This window comes from Bufo gargarizans, chromosome 6 (assembly GCF_014858855.1).
Source record: "Bufo gargarizans isolate SCDJY-AF-19 chromosome 6, ASM1485885v1, whole genome shotgun sequence".
Taxonomy (NCBI): Eukaryota; Metazoa; Chordata; class Amphibia; order Anura; family Bufonidae; genus Bufo; species Bufo gargarizans.
The window spans coordinates 317,616,763-317,631,995 of record NC_058085.1 but is presented as its reverse complement, the minus strand read 5'-3'; the positions used below and the strand labels follow the sequence as shown (position 1 = coordinate 317,631,995).

General features: G+C 42.0%; 1 protein-coding gene across 2 annotated transcripts in view; it reads right to left on the bottom strand.

Moving 5' to 3' along the window:
* Positions 1-13,011: 13,011 nt before the first annotated feature.
* CASS4 (Cas scaffold protein family member 4) overlaps positions 13,012-15,233 on the bottom strand; it is a 79,941-nt gene continuing 77,719 nt past the window's right edge. For both annotated transcript variants that reach the window (XM_044298826.1, XM_044298827.1), the window contains 3 exons: positions 14,806-14,883; positions 14,386-14,466; positions 13,012-14,220 (listed from right to left, as the gene is read on the bottom strand). In XM_044298826.1, the coding sequence (XP_044154761.1) occupies positions 13,804-14,220; positions 14,386-14,466; positions 14,806-14,883 (576 nt within the window). In that variant the 3' untranslated portion in view covers positions 13,012-13,803. The remainder of the gene's footprint in view (positions 14,221-14,385; positions 14,467-14,805; positions 14,884-15,233) is intronic.

Sequence of the window (15,233 nt, the reverse complement as noted above, 5' to 3'; positions counted from 1 at the left end):
TGCCTTTTCCAGACTGCATGTTTCAGCTCCTTCCAAAGATGCTCAATAGGATTGAGGTCAGGGCTCATAGAAGGCCACTTTAGAATAGTCCAATTTTTTCCTCTTAGCCATTCTTGGGTGTTTTTAGCGGTGTGTTTTGGGTCATTGTCCTGTTGCAAGACCCATGACCTGCGACTGAGACCAAGCTTTCTGACACTGGCTAGTACATTTCTCTCTAGAATTCCTTGATAGTCTTGAGATTTCATTGTACCCTGCACAGATTCAAGACACCCTGTGCCAGACGCAGCAAAGCAGCCCCAGAACATAACAGAGCCTCCTCCATGTTTCACAGTAGGGACAGTGTTCTTTTCTTGATATGCTTCATTTTTTCGTCTGTGAACATACAGCTGATGTGCCTTGGCAAAAACTTCGATTTTTGTCTCATCTGTCCACAGGACATTCTCCCAGAAGCTTTGTGGCTTGTCAACATGTAGTTTGGCATATTCCAGTCTTGCTTTTTTATGATTCGTTTTCAACAATGGTGTCCTCCTTGGTCGTCTCCCATGTAGTCCACTTTGGCTCAAACAACGACGGATGGTGCGATCTGACACTGATGTTCCTTGAGCATGAAGTTCACCTTGAATCTCTTTAGAAGTCTTTCTAGGCTCTTTTGTTACCATTCGGATTATCCGTCTCTTAGATTTGTCATCAATTTTCCTCCTGCGGCCACGTCCAGGGAGGTTGGCTACAGTCCCATGGATCTTAAACTTATGAATAATATGTGCAACTGTACTCACAGGAACATCTAGTTGCTTGGAGATGGTCTTATAGCCTTTACCTTTAACATGCTTGTCTATAATTTTCTTTCTGATCTCTTGAGACAGCTCTTTCCTTTGCTTCCTCTGGTCCATGTCGAGTGTGGTACACACCATATCACCAAACAACACAGTGATTACCTGGAGCCATATATATAGGCCCAATGGCTGATTACAAGGTTGTAGACACCTGTGATGCTAATTAGTGGACACACCTTGAATTAACATGTCCCTTTGGTCACATTATGTTCTGTGTTTTCTAGGGGTACCATCATTTTTGTCCATGCCTGTTTCATGAGTTTATTTTTTTACATAATTCTGTTGAAGCATGGTTGAAAAACAATGTCTGACTTTCATTGGTTAACATTTATAGAATTTTAATTTATTATTACTTTTGTCAGATTAAAGTTATTTCTGTGACCATTGTGACTTTTTCTTTCATTGACCAAAGGGTACCAACAATTTTGTCCACGTCTGTATATATATATATAGCACAGGTAGAAGGATGTGGGCAGCACAGCTGTCTGGAAGGTACGGTCGGAGTGCCAGCGACTGGGGAGGCGATCCACCTCCAAATATATAAAGACAGAGAATTCCACAGCACATCCAAATAGTAAAAAGTAAAAAAGCGACTTTATTCACCAGACACGCGACGTTTCGATCCGCTCACTGGGATCTTTCTCAAGCAGTGACAAAGTGGGCAGTGCATAGTGCATATTTATGCAGTTTAACATCATTAAATAATTAGCAAATCAAGTACATTCATCAAAGTTAATACATTGGAAATAACAATATAGACAGTATTATCACTTGTATTTGAACAATCAAAACCTGTGACAAGTTTAAGTGTGTTGATGTGGCATATTGAACATAAAAATACAACATAATATGTTGATTGTGATAATAGTGAACACAGGTGTAGGTCTTCTTAATAACCTAAAGTGCACAGGTGTACCTTCAGTAGGAGATGATATGGGTCACAGGAGTGTGTGATGGAGTCAAAACACATGGATCTCGGCGTATCAGACAATGCAGTGCGCATGTCAGAGGACCTTTCCAAACAGTCCGGTCACATGATCACGTGTTAGACCGATCACATAGTGCGCATGTCCAAGGACCTTGGAACATGTGATCACGCATCCGATCATGTGATTAGGTGTATCACGTCACAAAAGGTAATATGAGATTCTGGATGTTCCATAACCTTGCGAAACCTTAAGAATATATATAAATTTCAGTTAGTGTCAGTTTAGAGCTTTGCACAAACGCCACCATCTGTGTGCATTTTGCAGAGCACTGTAGTGAATTTTTATACTACAGTTTTTGCACGCACCGATCAGTAGTGTGCTCATTTACATCTGCAAATTTTAGAGTTGGTCTTTTTTGACATTTTTTTTTGTGCGAAAAAAGACCTGCAGTTAGTGGTAGTTAGATATATAATATATATATATATATATATATATATATATATATATATATATATATATTTCAGTTAGTCAGTTTAGAATTTTGCATGAACGCACCATCTGTGTACGTGCATTTTGCAACCACTGAGCACCGATCAGTAGTGCACTGCATTTTTTTTTGTACAGAAAAGCCTTTTTTTAAAAAAATTTATTTTCTCCTTTTTTTCTTCTAGATTTAATTTCAAATTTTTTACAAGCCCCTTCACATGTGAAAACACAACATACACACCCCTTACAATAAATAAAGGCTTCCACATTTCACACGACACCACCCCAATAAAATAAAAATGGCCTGTCCATCCCAAGGAGTATACTCAGCTGAAGAGGCATGCGCCATGCTTGCCTCCGATACTGAGTCTGCCAATGAGGGAGAAGAGGATGCCACTTTCCTCTACTCTACCACATCATCATCGTCGTCATTCGCTGATGAGGGACCCTCTAGAAGGCGCCCCATGGTAGCAGCGGAGGCCGCCCCTAGAGTGGACCCTCATGGACCCCACCCCCTGACGATTATCAGCCCCAAATTCCAGATTTTGAGGGCAGGTCTGTAATACAGATAGACTGTGCGGGCTTCACTTAACTAGATTTTTTCCAAATCTTCTCTGAAGATTTTGTAAATTAAATGGTGGCCCAAACCAATTTATACACCCAACTATTTATTGATCATAACCCTACATCGCCATATGCTAGACCCCTAGGTTGGACCCCAGTAAATGCACTAGAGATGATGAAGTTTTGGGGACTCGTGCTGCATATGGGAGTTGTAAAAAAAAAATACGTTAGACAATATTGGAGTTTGGACATTTTCTACCAGACTCACATTTTTGCAGATGACACTAAACTGTGTAAAGTACGGTAATTAACACTGAAGAGGACAGTATACTACTACAGAGGGATCTGGATAGATTGGAGGCTTGGGCAGATAAGTGGCAGATGAGGTTTAACACTGACAAATGTAAGGTTATGCACATAGGAAGGAATAATGCAAGTCACCCGTACATACTAAATGGTAAAACACTGGGTAACACTGACATGGAAAAGGATCTAGGAATTTTAAAAAACAGCAAACTAAGCTGCAAAAACCAGTGTCAGGCAGCCGCTGCAAAGGCCAATAAGATAATGGGTTGCATCAAAAGGGGCATAGATGCCCGTGATGAGAACATAGTCCTGCCACTTTACAAATCACTAGTCAGACCACACATGGAGTACTGTGTACAGTTCTGGGCTCCTGTGAACAAGGCAGACATAGCAGAGCTGGAGAAGGTCCAGAGGAGGGCAACTAAAGTAATAACTGGAATGGGGCAACTACAGTACCCTGAAAGATTATCAACATTAGGGTTATTCACTTTAGAAAAAAGACGACTGAGGGGAGATCTAATTACCATGTATAAATATATCAGGGGTCAGTACAGAGATCTATCCCATCATCTATTTATCCCCAGGACTGTGACTGTGACGAGGGGACATCCTCTGCGTCTGGAGGAAAGAAGGTTTGTACACAAACATAGAAGAGGATTCTTTACGGTAAGAGCAGTGAGACTATGGAACTCTCTGTCTGAGGAGGTGGTGATGGTGAGTTCACTAAAAGAGTTCAAGAGGGGCCTGGATGTATTTCTGGAGTGTAATAATATTACAGGCTATAGCTACTAGAGAGAGATCGTTGATCCAGGGAGTTATTCTGATTGGAGTCGGGAAGGAAATTTTATTCCCCCTAAAGTGGGGAGAATTGGCTTCTACCTCACAGGTTTTTTTTTTGCCTTCCTCTGGATCAACTTGCAGGATGACAGGCCGAACTGGATGGACAAATGTCTTTTTTCGGCCTTATCTACTATGTTACTATGTAACTTCTGAAGCCCTACGGTGCCACCCGAAAAACGAAAGTGTGGTACAAAAAGCTGTCCGTACACATTGTACAGATGGCAATGTGCAATGCGTAAGTGCTATTTCAATCTGCAGGGCACACAGGAACTTTCCTTCAGTTCCAAGAGGTGGATATGAAGGCCCTCATTTTTCAAAAGCCAGGCCGGGGAGGGTCCCAATACTTCTGGAAGTCATGGTGCCCGTGTTGTACCAGGGCAACATTTTTCAGGTCAATTTCCCCAGACTGCAAGGAAGGGAAGGACCCAAAAAAGATGCAGAGTGTGTTACAAAAGGGGGATAAGGAAAGACACCATTTACCACTGCGAAACCTGGCCTGTGCATGCAGGAGTGTTTTAAAATATACCACTCATCCATGGAGTATTCATTTTATTTCTTCCATGATGTACCCTGTAGTTTTACCAACTTATATCTCTGATTTAGTCCTCATAGCTCCACTTTTCACCAACCACTACATATTCATTTCTGTGAAACACCTATTAGGTCAAAAGTGCTCTTTCCACCCCTTAAAATGTTCATACGGGGGTGCTATTTCCAAAATGGGGTCACTTCTTGGGGTTTTTAATTTGTGGGGACTTCAGGAATTTTTTTAATGCAACATGGTACCTAAAATCCATGTCTGTTTATTTAGCTGTTTGACTGCTGTGCGCCCATACAGCAGGCTACAAGCACATATGCGTTGTTTCCTGAATTGGGAGAAAATGGGGAACACATACTATGGTGCATTTTCTCCTTTAACCCCTTGTGAAAGGGAAAAATCGGGGTCTGCTAGTAATTTTTCATTTTCACAGATGTGTGCTTTGAAATCCTTTAACAAGTGTTTCTGCCTTCTGTGAGACACCTGTTTGCTGAAAAGTACCCTTTCAACCACTTAAAATGTTTGTACGGGGGTGTTCTTTCAAAAATGGGGTCACTTCTTGGGGTTTTTAATTTCTGGGGACCTCAGGAATCTTTTAAATGCGACATGGCACCTAAAATCAATGTCTGCCAATTCAAGTCAGCAAAATCTATATTTTGCTGTTTGACTTTAGAGCCCTTCTGTGCGCCCATACATCATTTTTTGAGAATGTATGGGGTGTTGCCATATACGGGGGGGGAGGATGGGGAACAAAATGTGGGTGCATTTTGTCCTGTAACCCCTTGTGAAAGTGAAAAATGTGGGTGTAAAGCAACTTTTTCTGGAAAAAATTGTAATTTTTCTTTTTTACAGCCAAGTGTTTCCTAATTCTGTGAAACGCTTAATGGGTAAAAGTGCTCACCACAAACCTTGAAATATTCCTTGAGGGGTGTAGTTTCTGGAATGGGGTCACTTTTTGGGGGGTTTCCACTTTAGGGCCACCTCCGGGTGTCTTCATATGCGACATAGCTCCCAATTACCATTCCAGCTAAATCCGCTCTCCAAAAGCCATATGGTGCTCCTTCCACTCTGCTCTACTGAAGCCTGCTGTGCGCCCATACATCATTTTTTGAGCACATATGGGGTGTTGCTGTATTCGGGGGGAAATGGGGAACAACGTTACGGGCATTGCCACGTGCAAAAATGTCTGTACTATTAAAATATAAAAAAAACTTATCCCATACTGTGAATGGCCTAATGGAAAAAAAAAAATGTCCAATTCTCCATTTTTTCATCACTTTACCTCCCAAAAAAAATATTAAAAGTGATCAAAAAGTCATACACACCCTAAAATTGTATTGTGCATGCAGTATTTCTTTTCCATCAAAAAAACTGATCTCAGATGGAAATGGCTCAAACGGATGCCAAATGTTAATAATGTTTTTTTCTTTATTTTTCTGTTCTTTTGACAGATTAGAAGAACGGAAAAATAACAGTGATGTAAACTCTCCCTTAGGCCTCATGCACATGACTGTATGTATTTTGCGTTCTGCAAAACACAGATCTGCAAAAAATATGGATGACATCCGTGGTGCATTCCGTATTTTGCGGAACAGCTGGCCCCTAATAGAACAGTACTATCCTTGTCCGTAATGAGGACAATAATAGGACAGGTTAAATTTTTTTGCAGAAAGGACATACGGAAACGGAATGCACACAAAGTAATTTCCGCTTGGTTTTTCACGGTTGTTAATTTATGTTTTTTTTTCAGAGAGGAATGAGACCTATTAGAGCAGGGATGTCAAACTCGTGGCCCTCCAGCTGTTGCAAAACTACAACTCCCATCATGCCTGGGCATACTACAGCTATCAGGGAATGATGGGAGTTGTAGTTTTGCAACATCTGGAGGGCCATGAGTTTGAAATCCATGTATTAGAGCATGTTGCTTGCACTCTGTTTTTATCAGCGCTGGGATCCTGGGTTCATATCCGACCAATGTTAACATCTGCATGGAGTTTGTATGTTCTCCCTGTGTTTGCATGGGTTTCTTACAGGTACTCCAATCTCCTTCTAAACCCCAAAGCCGTGGAATATGTCAGCACTATATAAGGGAATAAAAATAAATAACAAAAAAAGTGTCATTTATGCATATAACCAACAGATGGTGCTGTTGCATTGGGTTCTTTGCATCTGCATTGCTACTGTAGTGGGGCTAATGAGTTTTTAAGGCTACTTTCACACTTGCGGCAGAGAGATCAGGCAAAATGTATGCTAACTGATGGCATTAGTAAGACTGATCAGGATCCTGATCAGTCTTAAAAATGCCTGATCAGTCGAAAAAAAGCATTGAAATGCTTGATCCGTCTTTCCGGTGTCATCCGGCAAAACGGATCCGGCATTTATTTTTCTCACCTTTTTTTTCAGTCTGCGCATGCGGCATTTTTTTTCAGTCTGCGCATGCGGCATTCCAGTATTCTGAATGCCGGATCTGGCACTAATGCATTCCTATGGGAATGCCGGATCCGGCGTTCAGGCAAGTCTTCCGGTTTTTTTTTCGCCGGAGATAAAACCATAGCATGCTGCGGTTTTCTCTTTTGCCTGATCAGTCAAAACGACTGAACTGAAGACATCCTGATGCAAACTGAATGGATTACTCTCCATTAAGTATGCATGAGGCTATGCCTGATCAGTTCTTTTCCGGTATAGAGCCCCTGTGACGGAACTCTATGCCGGAAAAGAGAAACGCTAGTGTGAAAGTACCCTTTTTCATATCATGGAATAATTCCCTGTCAAATTGTACCAAAAATATAAAACTGGCCATACTTGGAATAATTTTTCCCCAGTCCAACAGGTTTATAATATTTTTAACAATTGCAAGTTGGGTCATGGTAGGGATATAATACAACAGATACCATAATAAAAAAAGTTTTTTTGGGCGCTGCTAAAAAGTACACCTCACACAGTGTCCATGTGGCTGCATCCATTACTTCCCGCTTGGCCAGTAATGTAAGTAGGATTCTCATTTAAAAGATGGCGCACATTTCAGATTATAAGAAGAGGACCAGTCGGCAGGGATAGTGGTGACTTAGACGTGTGTGGCAGAGGCTGATTCTCGTGCCAACTGACAGACGGCGTGCATAGCCTTTCTTGTGGCCTGGCACTCCCCTTTGGATATAGAAAAGTGTAGCACCCCAAAATAAAAAACCTTAAATTGGTGTTTTTTCTTCTGATAACCCCATCATGTTAAGGGGGTTTTTCATTCTAAATGATCAATATCAGATCAGTAGGGATCAACACCCCAACCGATCAACTGGTTTTGGCAGCCTCTGCCACTGGAACAAATCAGTGGATGGAGCCGGAAGAAAAAGCCATCCACTCTATAGTTAACTTGCGGTGTGCTGCCACTCACCTCCCATTCACCTGCTCCTAAGGACAAATAGTAATACAAAAAATGTCCTCACTTTCTCATGCTGTGTTTTAGCATAGTTTGTTCACTATAGAAATAAATCCTCTAATTCTCTTGTGTGTAGCATGTTGCTATAGCGGCAAAACCCGATTTTAGTCGATCTCCGTTAACTTTATGGTCTATTCACACGTCCGTAGTGTATTGCGGATCCGCCAAACACCCAGCCGGCACCCCCATAGAACTGCCTATTCTTGTCCGCAATTGCGAACAAGAATAGGACATGTTCTATTTTTTTCCGGAGGTGCGGACTGGAAGATCGGGGCCGCACTCCGGAAATGCGGATGCAGAGAGCATATAGTGTGCTCTCTGCATCTATTCCTGCCTTATTGAGAATGAATGGGTCCGCATCCATTCCAGATATTGCGGAACGGATGCTGACCCATTCCACGGACATTTGAATGGACCCTTAGAGGCAGCCTCTGTATATAATCATTTTTGAATGGGCCCTCCTCCAGAAACTTCTTTTCTACCCCCTCCTCCCGTGCAACCCCCACTCCTGTGGCTAGTCAAGATCATTCTCAGACCAGACTAGGCAGTCTCTCCTTCCGTTTCCTACGGTTATATATTGTATGGCATGTCACTATATATACTGTCACTGTATATAATGTCATTTTATAATGTTGTTGAGGGGGCTCTGACAATAACATCTTTTAATCCTGCTCCTGGGTGGGCCCCTTCTGAATTTGACCCTGCTTCCACTCTAGCTACGCCCCTGATCAAAGTACAGACATTTTTTTAATAAAGGGGAGATGTCATCTCATCTTTTGGGGTGGCTGTGCTGTTTAATTTAATTTTTCATTTACTGCATTTTTTGCTCCATAAGACACACACCCCCAAAAAACCGAATGAACGCTTCTATTATGGAAGTGCTCATTAGTACACAGTAGGACCGAGACGAGGTGAATATAGCGATCCTGGTGCTGGCTTTACTCACCGCTCATTGCTCTTCTGCCGAAGCCATGTTGCACTGTGTCTTGACTACGTACAGCCTCAGGACATAGTGCATGTAAGAGCATACCCGTGGTCAGGTCACAGTGTGGCACTGCAGGAAGAGCGAGCTAGATCTCCCAAATGGTGGCACTGTGCAGAGCAAGAGAGGTAGGATCTTTTATTTATGTCTGATCTTAGGTCTGATGAGGATTGGGGGTCTGATTTGAGAGTCTGATCTCAGGTTTGGTGAGGATTGGGGAACTGATGAAGAATGGGAGTCTGATCTGAGGTCTGATGAGGATTGAGAGTCTGATGAAGATTAGGGGTCTGATCAAATATGTCTGATAAAAATGTGGGGGTCTGTTGATTGAGAGTCTGATCTGAGGTCCGATGAAGATTGTAGGGGTTTGATCTGAGGTCTGATGAAGACTGGGGGTCTGATTTGGGTGTGTGATCCGAGTTGTAATGAAAAAAACTAGGCGCGTCTTATAGAGCAAAAAATACAGTACTTTATTTCATTTTTTTTTAACCTTTTACTGTATTAATGTACAAGATTTTTACTTTGGGGGCACAGGTTAGGGTACTTTCACACTTGCGTTTTTCTTTTCCTTCACTGAGTTCTGTCAAAGGGGCTCTATACCGGAAAAAAACTGATCAGTTTTATCCCCATGCATTCTGAATGGAGAGCAATCCGTTCAGGATGCATCAGGATGTCTTTCATTCAGTCATGTTTACTGATCAGGCAAAAGTTAAAACCGCAGCACGCTACAGTTTTATCTCCGGCCAGAAAAACTGAAGACTTGCCCGAATGCCGGATCCCGCATTTTTTTCCATAGGAATGTATTAATGCCGGATCCCGCATTTTTTTCAATAGGAATGTATTAATGCCGGATCCGGCATTAAAAATACCTGAATGCCGGATCGTTCCTTCCAGTCTGCGCATGTGCCAACCGAAAAAAAGGTGAAAATAAATAAATGCCGGATTTGTTTTGCCGGATGACATTGGAAAGACGGATCTGGCATTTCAATGCATTTTTCTGACTGATCAGGCGTTTTTAAGACTGATCAGGATCCTGATCAGACAAATGCCATCAGTTGGCATACGTGATCTGGCATACGGAACTGCTTGCCGGTTCACTCTGCCGCAAGTGTGAATGTAGCCTTAGCAGGGATCATATTATCCATTTCCCAGTGATCTGTATACACATACATGCAGAAGAGATGCAGATTTTCTGCCCAGCGCTTCCACATTTGGGAATACAGCTATAGTGAACTTTTAATTTTTGTATTCCCACAGTGTCATCAAACTCAGCAAAATGAATGCACTGCAGGCACAGGGACCATGTCATTAGCCTGTTTATTTACATGGTTTGGCCTGGAAGGGGTTGATTGGACCACCTGGTCAAAGTGCCCAGTTTTGGCACCCGGACCAGTGGCTGTTAATTTCAGCCAAACCTGCATCTCCCCAATCAGGAACCCTGCAATCTTCAGGGGAAGCGGGACAGAAAATACCCAGCAGTTATGCAAACTGTCCCTCTGCAAACTGCTGTATCTTTGCATGATGCACGGTATAAAGGCACTTCGTAATTAATGATGGCTGCAAAAGTCCTAAACATCTGCAGTCACCATGAGATCACAAACACATCATAACTACATAGTCTATGTCATAAGAGAAGGTTTCCTATAAAGAAAGGACACATTCGTTCATATTTGATGGCCTCAGGACCTTGAGCTTGACTCCTCATACATGCCTACCATACCTTGATGAAATTCGGAGGTTCTAGCAGGGAAGCCCGTCCCTCAGTGAGCAGAAAGGAACATATACCGCGCCAACCAGATCAGCATCACCTGCTTTACCCCCTCTATGTGGCATCTCCGTTCAGTGAAAGTCGGCTGATAAGGCTACTTTCACACTTGCGTTTTTCTTTTCCGGCATAGAGTTCCGTCACAGGGGCTTTTTACCGGAAAAGAACTGATCAGGCATAGCCCCATGAATTCTGAATGGAGAGTTAGGCTACTTTCACACTTGCGTTTTTTTTCTTTTCCGGCATAGAGTTCCGTCACAGGGGCTCTATACCGGGAAAAAACTGATCAGTCTTATCCCCATGCATTCTGAATGGAGAGTAATCCGTTCAGGATGCATCAGGATGTCTTCAGTTCAGTCGTTTTGACTGATCAGGCAAAAGATAAAACCGCAGCATGCTACAGTTTTATCTCCGGTGAAAAAAAACTGAAGACTTGCCTGAGTGCCGGATCCAGGCATTTTTTCCCATAGGGATGTATTAGTGCCGGATCCGGCATTCAAAATGCCAGATCCGTCCTTCCGGCCTGCGCATGCGCAAACCGGTAAAAATGTGAAAAAAGATACAAGACGGATCCGTCTGTCCGCATGACAAGGGGAGAGATGGATCCGTCCTTGCAATGCATTTGTGAGATGGATCCGGATCCGTCTTACAAATGCTTTCAGTCAGCGGCGGATCCGGCGCCAGTTCCGACAACGGAACTGCCCGTCGGATCACACTGCCGCAAGTGTGAAAGTAGCCTAAGCAGCACAATCTTAACACGTGAACGTGCACTAACAGCGATACATCGCATTGATGTGAATAGACCGCAATAAGAGATATGGATGTTACCTTGTCTGTCTACATTAGGTGACTGAACTATGTGAAAATAAATCACTAAACCTTGAACCACACGCTCAAACACAAGCGAATAACCGCACTTTTTGATTTATTTTTATGCGTGAGCTCCACATTATAAAGGGAACAGTTCTATTAACTTACTAATTGTGAATATATTTTAATTGGGGATTTATGATTTATTGGTATATTGTGTGCTTAAATTTTTATTTATTTATATGTATGAGTAAAAATATTGTGAGCCAGACATTTGGTAATTTTTGGGAACTGGGGGTGGCCAGTGGGGCAGGCTCCAGTAAGACGGTGAGCATCCTCAATTTATATATATTTTTACAGAGACCCAAAAGTCCTTGTAAGGACTATTGTCAATTTATATATATTTTTAGTTTAAATCCTGAGGATAGGTGATCAATAGTAAACATCTGAAAAAGGGATTGTCCTATCTGGGACATTTATAGCATCCTTATAGGAAATGCCATAAATGTCAGATCGGTTTTCGTCCAACCCCTGAGATAATCCTGAGGAAGGAGAGAACACCACACATACGCAACATGATTCGGTGCTATGGGACTTATGAAAATAGCCTACTGAGGACATTTTTCAGAAGTCCCATAGCAGTGAATGTATAGCAGGTTGCACAAGCACAGCCACCCCTCCATTCACTGCCGCGACGTTAGTTCTTTGTTCACTTTGGGGCCCTGTTCTGGAGACAGAAGTGGGCCTCAGAGGTGGGACCCACACATATCTGATTTTTATGGCATATTCTATAGATATGCCATCAATGTTCCAGATGGAAATACCATTTCAAATAAAATCATTATGAAATAAACAAGTTAGCAGAGCGTTGCTAGAACTCCAAGCAGTGCAAAGAGTCCTCTCCCACTGTTGCGCAGAGTGAGAACACTTGCTAATGACACTGACAGTCAATAAGTGTTCAAGAGGACAATGTGAGGGGAATGTATTAATCTTCTTCAACAATTTTATGGCATCCAAAAGTCGTAAATATAGTCTGTTTTGTGCCTAAATTTGTGACCTTTTGCAGTTTTTCATCACCTTTGCTAGTTTTACAAATACTGGGCAGGAGGGGACGAACCCTTCATGATCCAACACATTTACCAAACTTGCACACATAACACTAGAAAACTTTGCCAACTCCTATTTAGCTCATGTACAGGGCCATGGGAAGACTTTGGTAGGTGAAAAGGACTTGAAAGACCCTCTTTAAAATGTCCCCTTAGGCAAAGAGTTTTTGGAGGAGGTTTTGAGTCTGATTTTCCTGCAGGTTTTTCAGCCAAGGCCAGAAGTGGATCCAGCAGGAAGGATTTTATGTCCTTCCTTTATTTCTTCAATTCCTTTGGATTACGCCTCTGGCTTTGAAACCCTGCAGGAAAATCAACCTCCTTCAAAAGAAGTCCATCTGAAGCTACCCTTACTCCCCCCACCTTCCTCCTCAGTTGGTTTGTGAATAAAAGTACATAAGAAATCACAGAGGAAGCGAAACCATCTTTTAAATATAGTTTTTTATATTAAATACAAATTCTATCAAAATACACATAAAAGAGTCTGTACAAATTTCCATTTCAAAATACATTTACAGTACAAGGGTGTACTCTGACCTGTGTCCAGATTGTAGCTCTGGAGCGGGCATAGGACACATCTGTGGATCCTAATAGATAGAAAGATTGTTGTGTATATGGGAACCAGTCATCTGTCCATGGACTACAACCTTCATTAGGATAAGGCTGCATGTAATAGTATACCGTTTTTTATACTTGATAGCCTCTTGGATATGGCCCCATCTCCCTATTTACATATTCCCTGATAGGCTTTATTAAAAAGGAATAGGCAGAGGAAAGGTCTGCTTGTTCTATGATCAAGGACAAGCGTGCCATAGGCACATCTCATGCAACAGTTATGAGGCATATAATGAGGGGGGCACCTGCTTAAGTTGGTACCAGCACCAGCATTACCACCCTATAAGTGGTATGAAACTGCTCTCTAAAAGCACAGCATCATTAGGAAACAAGAGTGGACCAGCAAAAGTATCTTTGGTTGAGGGGTAAGGTGTGATATCATGAGCCAAAGTCTTAAGGAGTGCACCAATTTTTTTTTTTTACTCCAACTAGACTTCATGGAGTCAACTTTTATCACCAGGGTTAGACGGTGAAGTCACCATATTTAATTATTGCAAAAGGTTCTTCATCATTTTTGCTTCATGAGTATCCTTGTTTTGGGTCAATATTATTTATAGTTTATAAAAATCTATTTTGTATCTCCTTGACTGTTTCAACCATCATTCCACCATTGCCCGGAATAACTGTGTATAGTTTAACAGCTCCTTTGTCCTACAGTGGAGTTCTTGCATGGTGGCTGTGTTTGGGTACTGAATGGCAGCTGTCTTGGTTGCCATGGCCAAGTTCTTGAGTAGACTGCAGAGCTCGCTGCTCTTGAGTAGAATGTCATTGCGGGCTTCATTGGCCTTGACGTCTTGGCAGAGAAGGTCCACCAGTTTCTGTCCGACCATAATGATCAGTTTTCCATGGGTGATGAAGACTTCGGGTGTCTCGTTTTTGCTGATACTGTCTTCAAAAACACGTATTGCCTTCTGGAGAGCACCAAAGTAAAGGTAGCAGTGCTCGGAAAGTGCGATCTTCTTGACTGGAGCTGTTGACCTAGGAGCTTCTGGTTTAGTTGTGAGGAAAATTGGTTTCTGAAGGTACAAATTAAAGGAATTAATGTTCTGTAAGCTAATACTTTCATCCATATTTGCTTATTTTATAATAATCATAGCTTCTCTACTGAAATGCTAGCCATGGAAAATAGAGTAACATTGGGGGGATCACTGGGATGAGCCATACATGTAAACTACACTTACATTTAAGAGGCCTGCATCACTTTTCTTTTCATGGTCATTGCTTAAAGATATCCTGTAATCAGGTCTCAGCCATCCTTTCCTCTAAAATGACATGGAACATGGTCAAGATCATATATTCAGAGAAAAATTGCTTATATCAAAATAGTAATGCATGAATGATATCCTATTTTCATGTCATGTTAGCCTCTAGAGGGAGCTGTTTCATTGATGTCAACTATTTCTATACAGTTGCCATCACCCATGTTACATAACTCATACTGACATTTCATTTAAGAAAACACCAAAAATTTGCCAAATCTTTTGAAAGATAACACTTGACCCTTGGTTCACTTATGAACCAGCCCTGTACCTCAAATGAATTCAGAGATCTTCTAATTCATTGCATCGTGATAACATCTATCAGAAGAAGCAGGTCTTTACCTTTTCTATAGGGCTTGTCTTGTTTTCTAGCTGCTGAATTGGGGATAAGCTTTGCGTTTTCTCAATATCCTCTTTTTTCTGTGAAATAAGAAAAAAACATTACAGTGTTTTCTAATGTGCCTTCTTTAGTCAATCCCTAAAAGTCGATCTCTGTGACCATGGGTGGAATTAGAGAATGCTATTTGTCTATCTGTAAGATCATTTAAAGCAGGCATGTCCAAAGGCCCCACAGATAAGTTGCTCAAATATAGATCTTACGACCCCCCCCTGTGAGTCCCCGAGCGCCGCTCAGGACTCCTGGGATCTCTCGCCACGGGACTTGATGTCATCAGCCGGCGCAGGCAGAAGGAAAGCCTAAATCTTGCGACGTCCAAGATCTTGCTAGATTTGAGCTTTCCTTCTCCCTGCGCTGGCTGATGACAAGGACG